Here is a 20,955-nt window from a genome sequence, read left to right as displayed (position 1 = left end):
AAGTTAAATATTTTAACTTAGCAATTTTAATATGGTTTATTTTTTATTTTTTGTATTTTTATAAGAAGTAAGGTTTTAAATTTTTAAAATTAAATTTATTTAATAATTTAATTATGTTATGTTTTGACTATATTTACCCTCAATATTTTTTTTTTTTTTATAATTTACCTCTTCTCTATATCCATACTATACCTCTCTCTCTCTCTCCCTTTATCTCTACCATATTTTTAAGTACCCAATCTCTCTCTCTCTCTCTCTCTCTCCGCTCCATACTCTCTCTCTAAATGCTTGTCTCTATCTACCCTCCCCCTCTTTGAATACCTCTCCTTCCCTCCCTCACTCCAAATCTCCCCTCCACTTCTATCTATCTCACTTCTCTCTGTCTCTCTTCTTCCCTCTACACCTCTCTCTATCAAAGAGAGAGGGGTAGAGAAATAGGTAGGTACGAGGGAGAGCGATGTAGGTTGAGAAAGAGATAATAAAGAGAGAGAGAGTGGAGAGAGAGGTGAGATTAATAGAAGTGGCAAGGGAAGGTTCAGGAGATAGAGGAAAAGATAGAAATATAGGTTTTGTAGGGAGGGAGATATATAGAGAGGGAAAGAGAGAGGAAGAGGGGATATAGTGATAAGTTGAGAGGGGGGAAATAGATAAAGAGAGGTGGAGAGGGAAGGAGAGAGATAGAGAGAGGTGAGAAAGGCAGTAGTGGATGGAAGAGTTGGAGTGATGGATGGAAGGAGAGGCATTCAAAGAGAGGGAGGTTAGATAGAGATAAGTATTTAGAAAGAGAGAGTATGGAGAGGGAGGGAGGGAGGGAAAGGGAGAGAGAGGTAAGGAGAGAGAGTAAGGTGAGATAAATAGTAATATGGAGAGAAGGACGAAGAGAGTTAGGGGAGATAAAAGTAGAGGGATGGAAATAGAGGTAGGTAAAGAGAGGGAGAAAGGGAGAGGGAGATAGACAGTATGGATAGATGGATAAGTGGAGAGGCAAAGAGAGGGAAGGAGGGAGGGATGTAGGAATAAAGAGAGAGGGTGGGAGGGAGAGGTATGCATAAATAGAGGGGGAGGGGAGATGTATATAAGTAGAGATAAAAGAAGAGATAGAGGAGGGAAGGAGATCAATGCATAAAAATAAAGGGAGTGAGAGGGAGGTATGTATATAGAGAGAGAGATGTCTAGATCTTAGGGTGAAGAGGAGAGTGAGATAGAGAGAGGTACAAAGAGGGGAGAGAGGGAGAGTGATAGGGAGAAAGATAGGTATAAATCTTGGGGGAGACAAAGAGAGTGAGATAAAGAGAAATAAAGAGGGATGGAGCGAGAGAGAGAGAGAGGGAGATTTATGTAAACAAATAGAGGTAGGAAGGGATGGATGTAGAGGTATGTTGAGAGGGGGAGAGGGGAGATATAGGTTATTATAGAGGGAAGGGTTGAGAATGAGATAAGTAGAGAGGCAACATGGGAGGGTGGGACAAAGAGAAAGGGAGAAAGAGAGAGAGAGCGAGAGATATGTAGAAAAGTAAATGTAGGAAGGGAGTGAGGGGAGGTATGTAGGGAGAGGGAGAAAGGATATAGAGATAACTAGAGAGAGAGAAGGAGATAGAGAGGTGGGTAGGGGGAGAGAGAGGTGAGACAATGTGTGTGAGGTAGGTAGAGAAGAGAGGGGAGATAAAAAGTAGAAGGGTAAGAGAGTTAGGTTTAGAGATTGGGGAGAGAGGAGGCAGTGGTATAGAGAGATGGGGGAGAGAGAGGGAGAGTGATGGTGATAGGAAGAGAGATGGGTCTAGAGATCAAGATTGAGAGAGAGAGAGAGAGAGAATGATAATAGGAGCTTAGTAATTATTGAAATTTGACTAAGTTTAAGAAATTATAAGATCTAGAGCTTGGTGAGAGAGTAGAGAGTGAGATAGAGAGAGGTAGAGATTGAGGAAAAGAAGAGATAGGAAAATAGATAACTCTAGAGCTTGGGGAGACAAAGAGTGTGAGATAAAGAGATAGAAATCTAGAATGACTAGGAGCCTACTTATTGCTAAAATTTGGTTGTCTAAAATATTATAAGATCTCTTAAAATTTAGAATCTGCTTTATGACTCTTAGAGATCTAAAACCATTCTCAAACATCTTGCAAATATATACTTAAAGAATAATTGAAAGTATAGGAAAGATAAAAAACAAAGAGAAAATATAAAGATAAAAGGCAGAGAATATGTTATGTATATATCTTGATGAAAGAAACTAAGGGAAGGCCAAATGAATTAGCATCTAAGGCCATGATCCTTTTCTAGGTTAAAGTAACTAAAACACCTATGTGTTTTTCTTTCTACCCATAACACGTACGCGTTATAATGTGTGCATGCTTTTTCTGATGAAAGTGTGTATGTGTTTTTTTTAAATAACAAGTACACGCTCTTCATTAAAATACCACATTCACATTTTTCCCTGTACTTAGCCTTGGATGACAAGCCTTAGGCTTGTGAGCTTTGTTTTCCTCCTTTTTATGTGTTTTCTTCTTCCAATCTGATTTCTCAACTTCATCATCATCAAGTTTACATGTTATCAAGTGGGTATTTGTAAAAAATGCCACCATAATTTCATACATCTTATGAGATTTCTAACAATATATATTTTTTAGATTTGAACAACATTAATGTATTAATTTATAATTTCTTTTGTCACTAATGTCTCTAGAGTTCTCAAAGACATATGTGTACCACTTTTTTAATAACTTTTGAACTACTCATCCAAATTTGAAATAAATTATATATTATTGTTCTACACTTCATTCTTTACACTTAAAAAAAAAAATTGTTTATTTTTTCATTTTTTTGGTGCAATTTATGTGGCGTGCATGAACATGTACCTGATTTTCAAGATGCATCCACTTCGAAAAAATCATTAAAAAGAATACTCAATAAAAAATTACAAAAAATACACAACTTTTAGTACTCACTCTTAACTATCCTTCTACCAAAGGGTTTTTGAAAATAATAAATACAACTATAACTTTTTTGATGCACACACCAAATACTATGTTATGTTTCGTTGAAAAAAAAAGGAACATTTTTGTGCGCGCAAAAGATTTGACCCCCTTAATCAATATCCATTTTTCAAAAAATTTAGTAGCTTGGAAACTAGATTCAGAGTAATACAATTATTTTTCTTTTGGTATCTTCAAATTTTGAGTTGACGAGTCTCAAATTTCTCCTCTAAGTTTAGGTTTAGTTAATTTTAGAAAAAAATGGCTACTTATACCACTCATTTTGTTCACCATCTTGGTGCACTTACCCAAATTTTAGTGATAAATGTTTATGGTCCAATCTCTTTCCCCAACAGACAAGAGTTATGGGTTGAGTTGGATGGCTTTATGGAGTCCTACTCCTTTCGCCACTACATAATTGGGGGAGATTTTAATGCCATTCTATATAGACAAGACAAGAGAGGGGCATTGAAAGAGTTGTGCAATCATAGAGAAACTTTGGGGAATGGGTATCAAACAATAACCTTAGTTTGAGCTTGGAATAGATCATTCACATGGAACAACAAAAGATTGGGATTCAACAACATTGCTAAAAAACTTGATAGTTTTTTTTTGAGGGGCGATTTTGCAACTTTTCCATTCACTATGGATGGATCCATCCTCCCCTATTCTGGATGAGATCATTAACCCATTAAACTAGCAATCATGGGGGTGAGAAACTTCAGAGATCACCCTTCAAGTTTGAAAATATGTAGCTAAAAGATGAGAACTTCTTTAACCTAATTGAATCTTGGTAGGCTAAGGAATAGTTTGAAGGCTCCAAATTGTTCTATTTTGTGTCCAAATTAAAGCATGTTAAACAAAGACATTCTTGCTACCAAATAAAACAAGGACCATTTCAAAGACATATTTGCTACCAAAAAAGAAATAGAAGAGGAGATGGGAAAATTAAATGATGAGGTCATATTGAAAGGCATGTACCAGAATAGTTTCATGAAAGAAAAAGAGTTAATGAGGGAATATGAAGACATCCTTGTTAAAGAAGAGATATTCTAGAAACAAAAATCTAAAGGAAATTAGATGACTGAAGAAGACAAGAACACCAAGTACTTCCACAATGTGACAAAGCAGCATAGGGACTTAAATAGGATCTCAAAATTAAAAAATATTGATGGTTCCTTTACTGAGGACCCCAAGGAGATTGCGAGGAGGATGATGAAATTATTTACTAGTGTATTGAACAATCTAGAGGATTTGGATCATATGTCCCAATTTGCTCTCCTTCACCACATTCTAAGATTAATCATCGACAATTAAAACAAAATTCTTAAGGAAAAGTTCTTAGTCAAAGAGGTAGAAGCAACATTAAAACAACTACACCCTAACAAAGTCCCCAGGCTAGATGACTTTTTAGCTAGTTTTTTTAAAAATGTTGTCCAGAGTATTATTTGGGTGGGACTAACAGAGGTTCTAAAAGTAGCAAGAAATTTTGGTAGATTATTAAGAGAAATAAAAAATATTGTCATTGTAGTTATCCCAAAAAAGGAGAAGGCTTTTGCTTTTGAGGACTTTAGATGAATCTCCTTAAATGCAACATAGTCTATAAAGTCATGGCCAAAGTATAGTTAAATAGGTTAAAGACCCTCTTAACCAACATCATTTCTGAGGAGCAAACCGAGTTTGTCTCGGTTATATCGATCCTCAATGGGGCTATTATCGTGCAAGAAGCTATACATTCTCTTCAGAGTAATCAGGTTTTAGGAAGGCTTAAAAAACTAGACATAAAGAAGGCTTATGACAAGGTGGATTGGAGGTTCCTATGCAAGGTTCTAGAGGCATTTGGGTGCGACAAACAATGCATCAATTAGATCTTTACTTGCATCTCTAGCCCAAGGTTATCAATCCTCATTAATGGGTCTCAAAGGCTTCTTTGATACATCAAGGGGGTTGAGAGTGAGGGGTCCCTAATGTCTCCCTTCTTATTCATTATAATTACAGAGGCTCTTAGAAGGGCCTTCAAGAGCGCTCAATTGGTGGGACAAATTGAGGGGAATAAAGTAACTAGCAAGATCCAAACCAACACCCACCAACAAATTGTAGACGATACAATATTGTTTGGTGTTGCAAAGAGGAAAGAAGCAAGACAAATCCACAAGATTCTAGAACAGTACACCAAAGCATATGAACAAAAAATTAATCAGACTAAATTTGAGGTGTTTTTTTCTAAAGGTATCACCAAGGAAAGAAACAAAAATCTTAAATATCCTTAAATTCGAGAAGGGAAGCTACCCTATTCTTATCTAGTTTTACCCTTGGATAAGGGGATGAGAAATAGTAATCCATGGGACCCGTTAAAATAGAAAATGGACAAGAGGTTATTTTCATGCAAGGAACAATGTCTCTCTTGGGCGAGGAGGATGATTATGCTTGAAACAGTCATCCCCTGTATGCCCATCTACATGCTCTCACACCTTGCCCTTATTTCCGGAATAAATCACTTATTGGTCCAAAAGACGTGAATGTTCTTTTAGCAAGGATTGGTAGAAAAAGATGAAGTGGCATTAATATCATGGGACAAATTTTGTATACTAAAGTAGCTAGGGGGCGTGGGGCTTAAAAATTAGCTATGGTAGAATCTCATCAGACCAAACTTAAAATTTAATCTGTTAATCTACACTTGACATACAAAAACAAGAAGCAAATGATTAGGTATGATCGGACAGGATAAGTGCACTAAACCCATCAGACTTCCATGCAGACTGCGGTAGTATCCTGAAGGGTACTCCAGGGGAGATCATGGTGTTGAACCCTTTATTTAATATTTAATAACCACATAGTGCGGCGCTGTGATCCGGAGTAAGGAGGTGTGTCCATTGCCAAGATGGCCCAGCTTCAAAATTCGAGAGGCTCAGATCGTTCTCTGACAACGCAGAGGCTCAGGTGCAGTAATTCGCAAGTGCCATCTCTCCCAGCTGATACAGGGGAGAGAAGTTTCAATATATGTATAGAAGAGCGATGCAAACAATCCTAAATGTCATATCATTTTTGGCCAATTTTAATCCCATCTCTTCATCCGGTGAATATCAATCAAGCAGAGCATTGAAGCTCAGGGGAGACTGGTTTTTTGAATCACTATTCATAATTTGTGAAAGATGGGACGCTACAAATTACTACTCATGATGGATCATTCAAGAAATCGCTTTCACATTAAATACTAAATAAATGAACACAATGATATCTCGTAATCTTGAACTGTAGAAGCCTATATGCATAGGAAAAATTCCAACAGCCATGAAATGGTTCCTCTTACTCTGGCTCCTAATCTTGTTAAATCTAATTAATGAAAGATTATGAAAGAAAAAACAGTACCTTGTCCCTTGCCAGCAAATTATATCTAGGCTGCTCCACTTGGGGACCAATCAAACCTAGCCTATCGGCAATCTCGCAAGCTTCTTGAATCGTGTCCTTGGTCCAATTGCTGGTGCCCCAATAGAAGGTCCAGCCCTGATCAATGATATAATTCATGGCCCTCACTGTCTCCTCCACAGGCGTCCCCTTATCAAGCCTGTGGCAGAACAGGACATCCACATACTCCATCTGCAATCGTTTCAGCGAGGCTTGAATTCCCTCAATCAGGTGCTTCCTGGACAATCCCGTATCATTGGGTCCCTTCCCACCCCAGAAGATCTTGGTCGAAATGACAACATCAGAGCGCTTCCACCCGAGCTCTTTGATGGCCTGCCCCATGATTTCTTCTGCTTTTCCTTCGGCATACACTTCTGCATTATCAAAGAAATTGACACCCAATTCTCTGCAGCAGGACAACACGGATTTGGCCTCTTCTACACCTAATTGGAAGCCGAAACTGACCCATGCACCGTATGATAATCTACTCACTTTCAGCCCTGTGCGGCCCAGGTTTCTGTACTCCATGCCGTTTTGTTTTCAGGGAATTCTTCGCCTGCCGAGAAATAATACGGTACTTCTTCACAAGTGAAGAAATGGGCTAACCTATTTATTATATATATTATTGTGCAATTAAAGGATTGTCGCGACTTTAATGGGCGAATATGCGTGTTTAGTTAGAACTTGAGCCGGTGGACATCCATGAAAGTGAACAGCGGGACAGCGATTTATTTACTTAAGTACTCCGTTCTCGATGTTCCCGAACTATAATGTCGAACATTTTTATATCTGTTACAGAAACGATAAGTACCTAAGTAGGTGGTTGATGTCCAAATTTTTGTATCTTTGTGTATGGAAGATGAGACAAAGGTCAATTGGTAGGACCTCTCAATCAAGAAGAAGATAATTTTTTATGGATAGTCTATAAGAAGATAATAAATTTCGTTGTCAAGATTCATGATATGCTTGTAAGAGATGTAGAAAGAAGATATAAAATAAAATTAATTATATTTTTTTTATAAATTATAAAACTAGTGTCAATTATCGTTCATGTTCTAATAATGGTTCGCTCTTTGTATATCTAATTTCTTAATTACTAACTTTAAAAAATCGAAGAAACAAATAATTAATAAATTTATTAATAAATTTCATATGTATCAATAGTCACTCTTTTTTTTGCATTTTTAGACCATAATTGGTCCATTTGCGTAGCTTTATTGGTACCTATAGCGCACAACTATTTGTACCTTTTAGAATTTGACTAGAGGAAGTTAGCTATAACGGCTACTGGTACGCTTCCCCTTGCACCAAAAGAAGATGTAATGGTTATGCCGATGGTTGAATATAGTTAAATAATATATTGGAGAGTGAAAATCGAAGAATGTCAAACTAAATTTAATAGTGATAAGAATTTATAGTATGTCATAATAAACATTAATATATAATATAATAAATAAAATATGAAGGTTATTATATTGTTTGTACATAAATGAAACAAGGACTTGTAGATTAGAAAAAATAATATTAAAAAAAACCTAAATAATATATATGAAGACATGATTTACAATAATATGCTATTAAAATCTAAGGAGACATTAATTTGAGAAGAATAAAATGAAAGAAATAATTCAATAATTTTTCATTTCATATAATAACTAAAACCCCAAAACAAACTACTTACTAAAATAAATAAAGAACTCAAAAACTTAGAGTATACTAATTACATAAATGGAATGCTAAAAGTGAAGAAGTCAATTGAAATAATAGAATGGAACGTATCATAATCTCAACGCATAAAGTAAAATAACAAGCTATGTAGAATTAATTTTTGTATTTTAAGAATGTTACATAGAATTCAGATAGGGTGGATGAAAATCTAAGTGAAGATTATTCCTTTCAAAAAATCATTTCAGATTTGTTTTTCATTATTTTTATTTGTGGAGGAAACAAAAATAGAAAAATATGAAGCGCCCATAGATCAAAAGTTGGTAGACTAAGATACTCATAAATAATCTATTTTAAAAATCAATACAATTTAAAATTATTGAAAATGCTTCCCCAATACCAAATACATCTTTACAAACATAATAAGATTCCATACAAAATAAAATAAATAAAAAATATAATATAAACAAACATAATAAAAAAGACACAATTAAAAGCAAACACATTAAAAAATATAAAATTGATATCTTAAAAATTAAAATTCAAATGCTTATAGATAGATTATTTAATAAATCAATACTATTTAAAATTATCCAAGATGTTTCTACAATAAAAACACATCTTTTCAAATAGAATAAAATTAGATATAATTTAAAAAAATATATAAATAAACATATGAAAAACACAAAATTAATATAAACACATGAAAAATATAAAATTGATATATTAGATAAAATTAAAATTCTCATAATACAACTATTTAAAAGATATAATAAAATTACAATATTAGCTTTACAATACTTTGATCATATATCTCTTTTCTTTTTCTTTGATATATACTCATGCACTCCATTGTATGGTCATTCAAAATGTTAAAAAATGGAGATACTCATGCAATGCTTGTAACTCCTCCATTCTATAGTCATTGCTAATCAAATTCCTCTTTACTACCAAAGATGTGAGGATAAATTATAGACTAAGGAATTAAATATCTAATGTGAAACTATGTCAGTAATTATCATCAAAGACATGAAAAGCTTTAGTAAGAAGAAAAGAGAAGCAAGCAACATTAAGATAGATTTTCATAAAGGGGTCAAAGAAACAATATAATTGGAAGTAGAAGAAATTATAATATGAAGAAATATTCATATATTGGATATTAGTGTGACAAATATATATTCATATAATTAGCAGAAGGAATTATAATATGAATATATATATATATAGAATCTACACAAAAAATCTCGTAAAGCAGTAGTTTACTTTATCTTAAATTCTTAATGGTTGAGTTGCTATAAGTGTTAAAAAGTAAAGTTTTGTTGCAAAATGTTGATTTCAACGTCAAGTTCTACCAAAAAGTGTAACCTAGTATTGTGGGATCACCTAGCTAGCTATGACTACTTTATTTGGTACTTCTTTTTTTCTTTAAACACTATATAATGTTCTTGCAATATGGCTTGGTATGTACCGAGGCATATAATGTGCACATCATGTAAACATGATCATGTTTTGTTTAAACTAGTTGATTTGTCTACTTTTTTGTCCCTCAATTTTGTGCACTTGCCCTCACATTTAAGGTATTGATGATGGCAAAAATTATTTGTTTAGTCTACCTAACCAAAATTTGTACATATATACCAATCCATTCCTTGAGCATGCTAATAATAATAATTGGATACAAGATTCAATTAACATTCTTTGCAACACTTTAAATTATTATCATGTCGATTCTCAAGATACATCACATTCTTTAGTTGGTTTTGTGGGAATAATATATTCTAATGAAATAGCATATTCCTCATGTGGTTTTCAATTGATCACATTTTACATGATTGACTTCGATGAGACAATCATCATTGTTCAATAAATGTGATAGGTGAAGTATAGGATAAGATCATTGATGATATTCTTATAAACATTAAGAATCAATACAATGCATATAATTAATTGATAACCATTTGAAGTGGGTTAAATATGTTCATTTAGAAATATCATTGAAAATGAATAATGATGTCTTTGAGTTGTATTCTTAGAAATCTTAGAATTAATTTTAAGGAAACAACTACATTATGTTATTTTAGCCGTTATTTCCTTAGATTTTCTATATTGCTTGGTAGACTTTGGATGAAAAATTTGAAAGGTGTATCTTTTATGTGGTATCCTATTGATCAATTTTTAAATGATAGACTGACAAAACAATCATAATTGTCTAATAAATCTGATAAGTGAAGTATAAGATAAGATCATTGATGATATTTTTATAGATACTACAAATCGATAAAAATGTATATGCTTAGTTGCTAACCATTTGAAACATGCTAAATATGTTCATTTAGAAGTATCATTTAAAATCAATAATGATATCTTAAAGTTGTATCCTCAAAAATAAGAAAGCAGTCGTATTATGTGAATTTACACTTTATTCTATTAGATCTTTTATATTATTTAATAAATCTTGAATGACAAATTCAAAAATTATACCTAAAATATAATTTCTATTTCAGAGAGAGTACACATTATTATAAAATAATGAACATGTATTTGGAAAAGTAAGTTGTACAATTGAAATAAAAAAAGAATATGATGAATGAATCTTTCTTAAAAGAAGAAGACCTCTTAAAGGAGAATTTTGTTAAATATGTTAAATATGTGGAATGATATACTTAAACTCTTATTTTTCAGTATGTTATCAAATTACCTTTGTCCAAATCAAGACTTAAATATGGACTTTTATTTCTCTTTTTATTAAGACAAATCAAGGCATTAATCAATGGTGACGAGCACAGAGAGAAAGAATAGGAACTGAAAAGCAAGTTCAAACTAAGAAAGAGGAAAGAAAAGAGAAAACATTATTCTGTAGGCCGCCAAGGATGAAGGGAGGAAGAAACCAGAGCAATGAGGATTTTTTAAGGCTTAAGGGCAGCCTTGAGCAGCTCGATAGTGGGTGTGTTTGTCTTGAATGAGGCCAGAACATCATCACTGATGCTGCTTGTGAAGAGAGTAGAAGGGAGCGAAACGGTGCCTGCATTGGCGCTCCCAAAAGCAGAAACAGCCATGGCCCCGACCTCATTATCCGTATTTCGTTGGTAATGGAGGAGTCCTTTGGGAAACACAAATAAATCTCCTTTAGTGAGGGTCTGTGTGAAGAGCTTTCCCGTGGTATCCACTACTCCAATGAGAAGACATCCATCCACAAGATAGAGAAGTTCAGAAGCACGAGGGTGAGTGTGAGGAGGATTCACTCCTCCCGCCGGGAACTGCAGCACCGCCATTGACACGCCCAGCCCGTTCAGCGCCGAAAATTCTGCCGCCGCCGCCTTTGTCACTTTAAATGCCGTCTGCCCCGTTAAATTGTTGTTGGGCTATCCTCGAAATCCTGTGAAAGTGAAGAAATTGCCAGTCAAGTTAAGTGGGTTCTGCCCCGCCGGAACAGTGAAATCGGTGAGAATGTCAGAATCCGATGCGTAGATTATGCCAACACTACTGAATAGCAGTAAAATTGACATAAAAAAAGCTCCATTGAATTCCATCTCTTTCCCAATATTACTACTGTAGAAAGAGGGAGTTCTGAATTTTTTGATGTGATGGGAAGTTGTTGGAAAGGGTGTATTTATAGGTTACGTTGCGGAGAATTGCGTGGACTACAATGGTGAAGCCGGCTTTGTTCTGGATTTCTTTTTCGTCGGTTTGCTGCCATTGGCACTTCCTTCGGCCAAGCTAAAATACAAAACGTTCATCGGATTTTACCACAAAAATCTCGATTATTTCAGAGCGATTTTTACAAAAAATTTGATTGTTTTGACCATCCGTGACCAGCCAGACTGAGTCGTGGTTCGACTTGCATGTTTTGTGCAGATTATTTTAAGAGGGAATTACTGATTGGACCTATTAAATGGACCGTTCACTTCTATTCGATTTAACAGGTCTTCTGATGTTGTATATTTCTATGTGAAATTGGAAATGTCTCATTGTCTTTGATGGCAATCAAGGAGTTCATTGAGTTTAGTTTGCCGGTTTATAAATAGGGGATTAATTTTTCAATTGTAATAGATAGTCCAAATTTATGAGCACAGTGATTAATAGGGGTATAAATTTTAAAATTGTAGTAACCCAACATAGACACAAAGCTTGTTAGCTTGATTACCAAACAACAATTTGAACCTAAGCAACAAGAATAACAACATCAATCCTTAACCAATACAACATGTCATTAGTGACATTAATAATTACATTTGCAATGATTAAATTTGCATACCAATGCCATTTTCATATAGTTTTGAGCACATTTTGAGAGAATGTCTTGATATGATTACATAGCAACATGTGGCATACTCATGCTAATTTTGGCTCCTTCTCCAACCTTATCCACCCTCATTTACTCCTGCTTTCACATAGTCCCATGCATTTGATCTTATCTAGAATTCTTATACTTCCACAACATTATTAACCTTGATCCCTATATGTTTGATCCATACCCTAAAATCTACATTCACATATCCTATATAAATTCCATGATGTGGGGGATGACACAGATCTAACATATAATTCAAAAGATCAACTTCCACCTTTTACTCATGGATGTTGAGAGTTGACTTGCTACATGTTTATGTAATGATTCATTATGTCTTGGTGTTTTAATACTTTCATTTAATCATGTATTTAAATCCAGTAATTAGTCAAAATCCTAGAATATCAAAGGTCATTCAATAGGTTGATTTCAACACAATGCATTAAAAAGTATAATAATTGCATTAGAATTTTACTATTGAATGAATTGTACGCTTGTTTGTTGTCTTCCAATATATTTCTATTGGGAAATTTCAATTTATATCCACATAATCATGATATGACTTCAATGGATGAGATATAAAGCTTGGACTAGTACAATATGAAAATATGAAACTTAATTGTAAATATAAAATAAGCTATCTTAATTACGAAATTACCATAATTAGAATCATCTTATTTATGATGCTAAAAAATAGCCAACATATCATTCTTAACATTACTACTTTATGTGAGCTTATAACAACCATGATGAAGGGACTTCAATGTAAGGAAATAAGACCATTATGGAAAGGTTCCTTGAATGATAAAAACATAAAAGAAATAAAGAGCCAAAAGGGGAACTCAAGTAGAAAAGAAGTATTTTGAGCTAAGTAAAGATTGCCAATGGTTCCAGTGGTTTCTTGAACCACCACAACCCTTGAAGGTGTTCCATGTTCTACTAAAATCACCACCACTTGCCCAAAGGGAAGGTATGAGCATGATGAGGAGTTGACTATTAAAGGAATTCCTTGGATGCCTCAAATTGGCGATAATGGTAATTTAATGTTCAAATAGGCACACAAATAAGTTTCATGAAACGATAATGGATAGATGACTAGACAAAGATATTTTAGGTATCATTTTCTACAAAGAGCCCTAATTTTGGTATTGATAAGTACAATAAATATCATTAATTGCGTGATCTTTCTTATCCACCTCTTTGAAAGGAACTACTATAGTATTGTAAATTGTAAGCATTTTTCAATATTACACTCCTTTTTGGGCCCTTGATTAAGTGTGCCTCCTAGCTCATTTTTAGCCAATTTTGTCTTTATCTCATCGAAACTATCATCATATGTTGATGAGGTGATTTGATCCAATGTTCTGAGCCTGTGCACTCTACAACTAGTATTATTTTGCACTTTTATAGGCGGACTAGGGTGCATTGCACCATATTTCTAGTGGACTACAACACCTAGTGCCATAGTCCCTCCAAAAGGGACCCAAATTCAAATATATTAGAGTGTTAGCTTGTGCCATTTGTGATCCGATTAGATATTTTGATATGACCATTAGAAGTCAATCTAAATATGAAAATACCTTAAGAACCCTGTATAATGAAATCATTCATCATTCAAAAATCCTAATTCACAATCCAAAAGTTACATTCAAGAGCACATCTATGTACAAGGAGAACCAAGCTACAAAACTTATCTTCAAATATGTTTTCATAATGGATTTTGTTACGATTCATTCATGTTATTGCATAAACACATGGATGACTCGAAAGAGCATTGCATAACCACCATTATAATCCTAAGGTATAATCTTATCAATTCAAAATTTCATTTTAGATTTAGCCTCTACCTTACCAAGGGTAAGCTCTCTTCTAATAATCATTTGATGTAGCAGAGGCTAACACAATTTTACTTAGGAAGGCCCCTATCGACACTGAAAACTATCTTGTCTTTGATGACACTTTTCACTAACCTTTTTTTGTCTAAATTGATTAAATAATTTTAATTATTGAATTAGCACTAATATTGATTCTGCTAATTTCCTATAATTAAATAATTCTTAATTATTTAATTATTGTTCTTCTAAACTATTAATTAAATAATCTTCATTATTTAATTAATATTCATCATTATCTCTTTCCAATCAACTAATCTTGATCTTAATTGAATATTCCTAACTATTCCTCTTCTATTAAATAATTTACTTAATTATTTAATTATTTAATTCTAAGCTAATTATTGTTCCATGATTTTATAATTATTTAATCCCTTTCTCTAAATTATTCTAATTAAATAAATTTGTAATTTATTTAATTACCATGTGTGGTTGAAATAAATAAATTTTATTTATTTATTTGTGACCCCACTTAGCTCTTCCACTTTCTAATTTTTATTTCCAATTATCTTGTTTGCTTTCTAATTTTTATCTCCCTTATGTCTTCAACTTGATAATTTGGTATTTATGAGAAGATAATTAAATATTTTATTATTTATTCTCATAATATCTTCCCATTTTCTTTCTTCCATCTTCATCCTTCCCTGAATGGCAGCTCTGCTATGCACTCAATTAGGTCCATCCATCTAACCCAAAATCTTTTCAATCTTAGCCATTCAATCAATCCCAATTTTTCTCTAAATTGAGCTCTAATTGCTTATTTTTAACAACCACATTTTGAGTATCCTTACGCTATCACTTTCAAATACATCTTTGTGCAACCTAGCTTGCTTTTAATCACTTGTATTTGTAGGTGACATCCACAAATTTGAAGGAGAAAGAAAAACAATGGAGGCCAATTGAAGGAGATGCTTTTGTTGGTTTGAATTTTAATTTATATCTTGTATTCAATTCTTCTATTGAGTGTGATAGGACTTTATTTTTATTGCATTGTTAAATTTTTGGTTCCCTAACTATTGTGCTTTGATGCCTATGCCTATTTCCTACCTCACAAACCCTATACAACACATCAATTTTCCCCTCTTCTCTATATGTAGGTTACGTATCTAGCAACAAAAAGTTGTGGATTTCTATAGAGAAAGTTGAGACATAGTTCTAGATTTTGAATAGGCAAAAACCCCTAGACTATGCCAATTTGCATGTGTCTAGCACTTTTTGGCTAAATGTCAGAGTGAGTGATATATAGAGAATCTTGATTTAGATTTCTCAGTTTCAACTAACAAAAGCACCTCCAGGACTACGACACCTAATTACACTTGTCTAGTATATTTAGGCTTAGATTTTAGTGCTAGGTTCCTTTTCATATCTCATTTTTAGCTCTATCCTTTAGTGCTAGCTTTCTAATCTATTTTTGTCTATTTATACTGAATATTGTCAATTTTCTAGTATTTTAAATAGTCATTTTTTATCCACATCAAATCATATTAAATAAAAAAGAGAAAATAATCATACAAAACATTCACCTTCCTTCCATTATATAGTTTTTTTTGGAAAGATACATGTCATAATGACTCTATGATTCCCATTTGTTATTTGTAGTTACAAGGCATAAAGTAGAAATATAATAAAGATAATAGGGAATGCAATTATATTCAATAGATTGAGATTCTAATTTAAAGAATGTATAAGCAATTATTTCAAAAGAAAAAAATGAGAGGTGATAATTCAGAGGACCTCTTCATTGTTAACAAAGAAATAAATATTTTCAATTTAAAATGAAATATGCACAAGTATGAAGGCAAACCCACAATCACCTAACTCTTTCGAGACTTGTGCTTCCAAATAAACTTCAATCTAGAAACCATATACATAAGAAAATCTAGAATTGTGAAGTGTGGTAAATGATATTGAACACTCACTAAGGACAATCCATTCATATGTATGCAAATCAAGAGTATGCAATATTGATATTGATTTTTATCGAATCTATCCAAATCCCCTTCAGTCCCATTATTTCTCCAAATACTAAACATAAAGGCGAATGACAATCATTAAGACAATCATTAAGACATATGATACATTTATTATAATATAAAAACATGCCATCTTCCTTATCATTATTAATCCAAAATCTAAAATTATTACAAATACATGGTTCTACACTACCATTACAATCTCATTCATTTTTAAAAAATATTTAAAACTATTATTCAACAACTTATTATATATACATTTTTATTCTTAAAATGTTAATATATTTATATCTAGAGAGAGAGAGAGACCATGATCATTGTTCAAAAGAGATTTAAATATGAACTTTTATTTTCACCTTTGAGTAACAACAAATCAAGGCATTTATTGTAGTGGAAAGCACAAATGAAAAGCAAACAAACTGAAACAATAAACATGTTCAGGCTAAGAAAGTGGAAATAAAAGCGAGAACATTATTATGTAGGCGGTCAAGGATGATGGGTGAAAGAAACCAAGCAATCAGGTACTTTTAAGGCCACTCTTGAGCAGCTCGATAGCCTGTGTATTTGTCTTGAATGATTTGGCCAGAACATCGTCGGGGATACCGGTTGTGAAGAGAGTAGAAGGGACCGACATGGTGCCTGCATTGGCGCTTCGAAAGGCAGAAACAACCAAGGCCTTGTAGGTAGCATCCGCATTCAGTTGGTAATGGAGGAGTCCTTTCGGAAACACAAATAAATCCCCTTTAGTGAGGTTCTGCGTGAACAGCTTTGCCGTGGTGTCAACCATTCCAACGAGGAGAGATCCGTCCACAAGATACAGAAGTTCAGAAGCGCGGGGGTGAGTGTGAGGAGGGTTTACTCCACCTACCGGGAACTGCAGCATTGCCATTGATACACCCAGCCCATTCAGCGCCGGAAACTCTGCCGCCACCGCCTTTGTCACTTTTACTGGCCCAGTTAAATTGTTCGTTCCCACATCTCGGAATCCCTTGAATGTGAAATAACTCCCAGTCAAATTAGAAAATTGCCAAACCAGAATGGTGAAGTCAGTGAGAATATCAGGATCCGATGCGTAGATTAAGCCAACACTACTAAATACCACTAAAATTGCCTCAAGCATGCTCCATTGAATTCCATCTCTTTCCGAATACAAATACTACAGAAAGGGGGAATTTTGAATGTTTGGGTGTGAGGGGAAGTTGCGAGGAGTGTATTTATAGGACGATCAGAGGTAATGTTGCAGAAGATTGCGTGGAGTTCAATGGTGAAGCCGACTTTGTTTTCTATCTCCTCTCCTGAGCCCAAGCTAAACTTCAAAAAGTTTGGAAATGTATATCGGATTTTCCCACGAAAATTGGCCACCTCAATCTCGATTATGTCGGAGCGATCTACAGAAAAATTTCTCGATTGTGTGGATCAATTTTAATTTGAGAATATTCCTATTACGATTTTCTTTCGCTCAATCGTAGTTAGATATTTTTTCTGATTTATACCGCCTTGCAAAGTTACAAATCACGATATTTTGTAAATTATTTTTACAATGTCTCCTGCAAGACTGAGGCTTTGTGTGACTTGATAGGCACGTTTTGAGTAGATCATTTTAAGAGGGACTAAATGATGGCAGTTGTCAAATTCATCGTTCATTTAAGCAATTTAACGTCATTTAATGTTGTATATATATTTTTAACATTAAATTGTAATTTTGTGATTGTCTTCTCTCATGGCAATCTAACATGTTATGTTTGTCTTTTATTTAAATTTTAATTGTTTTGTTTAAATATTTTTAACATTAAATTGTTAATTTGTGACTGTCTTCTTATGACATTTTTACATGTTATGTTTGTCTTTTATTTATATATTAAATTGACATTTCTCTCTTCTAAAAAAATCATTAATTTAATAATTTTATATTATTATTTTTGTTAAGTTAGGCTTTTCTCTCAATTCTTGTCCATTTTCATTTATTCTTATTTTAAAATTTCTAATATATTGGACCTTATCTACAATTCATGAACATTGTAACATTATTAGTCTTGATCTCAGTGTGTCTTATCCATACTTGAAATCTACATCCTCCCTTCCTAGGTCAATTCCATAATGCAAAGGAGTGATGTCACATGATGTAGACCTAATCTAACATTTAGAAGATCTACTTCCATCCTTTTACAATAGATCTAAGGAGTTGACTTAGTGCATGTTTATGTGATGATTCATCATGTCTTGCTTATAGGCATTCATTTCAGCAATAATTTACATCCACCAATTAGTGACCATCCTCGAACATCAAGGAGCATTCACTATGAACATTTTAACTTGGTGCATTGAAAGGAATAATCATTGCATTATATTTTGTATCCTAAATGACTCCCATGCTTGTTTTCTATCTACCAATACTTGTAAAGGGATCCAGTTGAGGAGAATGTGATTGCTCATAAGTCAACAATCTCTCCAAAGTATTTCTAAGAAGTATCAATCCTTAAGCACTAATAGAAAATAGAGATTGGAGTGACCAAGTTTGTAGAACCACACATTTTTGTAGGTCATGTGCCATATTCATGATCTGCAAGATTTATCTAGAGCCGCAAGGTCACCATTTTGAGAAATGCATTTTTATAAAAGTCCAAGGATAGTCTACGGTTACCCCTCTAACTAAATCAAAGTTTGATTTACATTCTTCTCCAAGGTTGTAATCTCCTCATCATTAACCTTTCTACAAATTTCCCTCCTTCAACTCAACTACTTCAATAGTGTTGGGCTCATAATTGTTAACAAATAATTTTTTTTGACAAAAATCAAGTGACTTATAACTTTCTATTTTTTCCTTTTTTTAAGAGGATTTCTTAACTCTATGAATTTTAAGGTTGTTCTCCTACCTATAAATCCTCGTCTAGATCACCTCCCTTTAAAGAGGCCTCTTGAAATTCTAGTTCATTCTCAAATGTAGTTTCGTTTGTCTTTGGTAGAGACTATGCCTCCTTTTTCTGTTCATCTCTTGGTTGCTTGAGTTAGTCTAGGAATTGAGTAGAATCTTCAAAAAGTATTTTTACTATGAATAGTTGAAGTGAATAAGTACTTTTGCACATCTCAAAATTATTTTGATTAAAAATATTTAGTGAATTATTTAACTTGAGTAATGTGATTGGTTCTCTTATATGATCTTTGTTTAAGTGTTTAAATCTTCATAAAATGTTGTTGAAAATATTTAAATTTGATATATGAGAATGACAAAGTCTTGTTTATATATATGTCAAAAAATATAGTTTATTTCGCTGAAGTTTTATTCTATGAATGTAAGTTTGTTACATGAAAAGAAGACCAAGGTTCAAACATTAGGGCCTATGAGCCTACTTTATAGGAAGTAAATTCTAATAGATTTATTGTTGTTCTAATTAGATAAAGTAGGAGAGGGCCTGAATACATTTATGTTTCTTGATATTTAACCTAATTGATTCTATTATCTAAATATAGAGATGGGGGTCTAAATCATTAGGAAAAAATATGAAACTAACCAACTCTAGAGAACAAGCCTAGCTCTTTTACATTTTCGTTAGCAATGAATTTGGGATAAATAAGGATATAAAAGAGAATCGTGGGACTTGATACCTCTAATGTAATAAAGAAAAAGAAACACTTGGTAGTTCAAGTGCATTTTAGTTGTCGTGCATTTTAATTATAGAGGATTACTTGTGTGTATACCCCACCTTAAGTAGTTTAATATTTGATTCAAATGGAAAATAACTTGAAGAAGTTCCTTCATTTGAATAGTATATATTAAAATATTATAAATTTGAAACAATCGTAATTAAATAAGAATACTCTATGTCCATTCTTGTATGAATAAAAACTATTTTATCTCTTACATTTAGCAATGCATTATTTTCTATTATGATAAAAATTTGATTATAGATCGTTGTGTATGTAAACTAAAGATATAATAATTATTATTAATTCTTTAAATTTGTTATTTTTACACTAGAAACCATAGGTTAATTATTCTACATTTTCACTTATCAAGTCTAATCACGATTCAAAACCAAATAAATCAAAGAATTAGTTAGGATGGATCAAGTCAAGCTACATGAGACTCTATAGCTAAATTAGACCAAATTCTTGTAGCCATAAATGAGACCAATGGAAGATTGGGGTTTTTAGAACAAGAAGTCAAATGATCTCATGATGTAAAAGGAGGTGAGAAACGAAACCAAGGACATAGTGAGCATGAAGGACACATGTAGTCCTAGGAAAATAAAGTGAATATTTGAGAGGTAATGAGATAAATGAATAAAATAAAACAACTAGCTAATAAGATTTCTTGAGATATGAAAAAATCAAATTACCCAAATTTAATGACATTGTAATAGGAGATAGATTAGAGGCATGGCTCAAAGATGTGGAGTCTTCCCCAGAAAGCATGGCTTAATGATGTGAAGCATCCACTTGGTGGAAGAAAAATAGGATTGAGTTGGGGATGGATTCTAGGAATTTGATATGGGACTAACTCATCATCAATTTAATAGACTCAAGAATTGAGTAGCCCTGCTATAAAATTTAGTTTGCTAGGTCAAATTTTTAACATGACTAGTGATACTAGCATGACATGCCATTTGATACCACATGGGATAAGGGGAGACTTGACCTCATGACCTCATTGCTATCATAGGAATCTCTCACCAATCCAACTAATCCTCCAACCCAATTCATCACCATTTTTAAGTAAAGGTGGATACCCAACTATATTTAGACTAGAAGCTAACCAATGACT

The 20,955-nt window shown here is 33.3% G+C and overlaps 2 protein-coding genes and 1 pseudogene across 2 annotated transcripts in view; all 3 read right to left on the bottom strand.

Annotated features, from left to right (window-relative positions):
• Nucleotides 1-6,943, bottom strand: part of LOC131040904 (probable voltage-gated potassium channel subunit beta) — a 46,909-nt gene extending 39,966 nt beyond the window's left edge. Inside the window, exon 1 of the mRNA XM_057973861.2 lies at nt 6,340-6,943. Within this exon, the coding sequence (XP_057829844.1) occupies nt 6,340-6,903 (564 nt within the window). The 5' untranslated portion in view covers nt 6,904-6,943. The remainder of the gene's footprint in view (nt 1-6,339) is intronic.
• Nucleotides 6,944-10,946: 4,003 nt separating this feature from the next.
• LOC131040897 (germin-like protein 9-3) lies at nt 10,947-11,546 on the bottom strand (annotated as a pseudogene).
• Nucleotides 11,547-16,710: 5,164 nt separating this feature from the next.
• LOC131040896 (germin-like protein 9-3) lies at nt 16,711-17,313 on the bottom strand. Its single transcript, XM_057973849.2, has one exon. It carries the CDS (start codon nt 17,311-17,313, stop codon nt 16,711-16,713), a length of 603 nt encoding a protein of 200 aa, XP_057829832.2.
• Between the last annotated feature and the right edge of the window lie 3,642 nt (nt 17,314-20,955).

The sequence above is a fragment of the Cryptomeria japonica genome, chromosome 10 (genome assembly GCF_030272615.1).
Source record: "Cryptomeria japonica chromosome 10, Sugi_1.0, whole genome shotgun sequence".
NCBI lineage: Eukaryota > Viridiplantae > Streptophyta > Pinopsida > Cupressales > Cupressaceae > Cryptomeria > Cryptomeria japonica.
The sequence above is the reverse complement of the archived record's forward strand: the minus strand, read 5'-3'. Positions and strand labels throughout refer to the sequence as shown.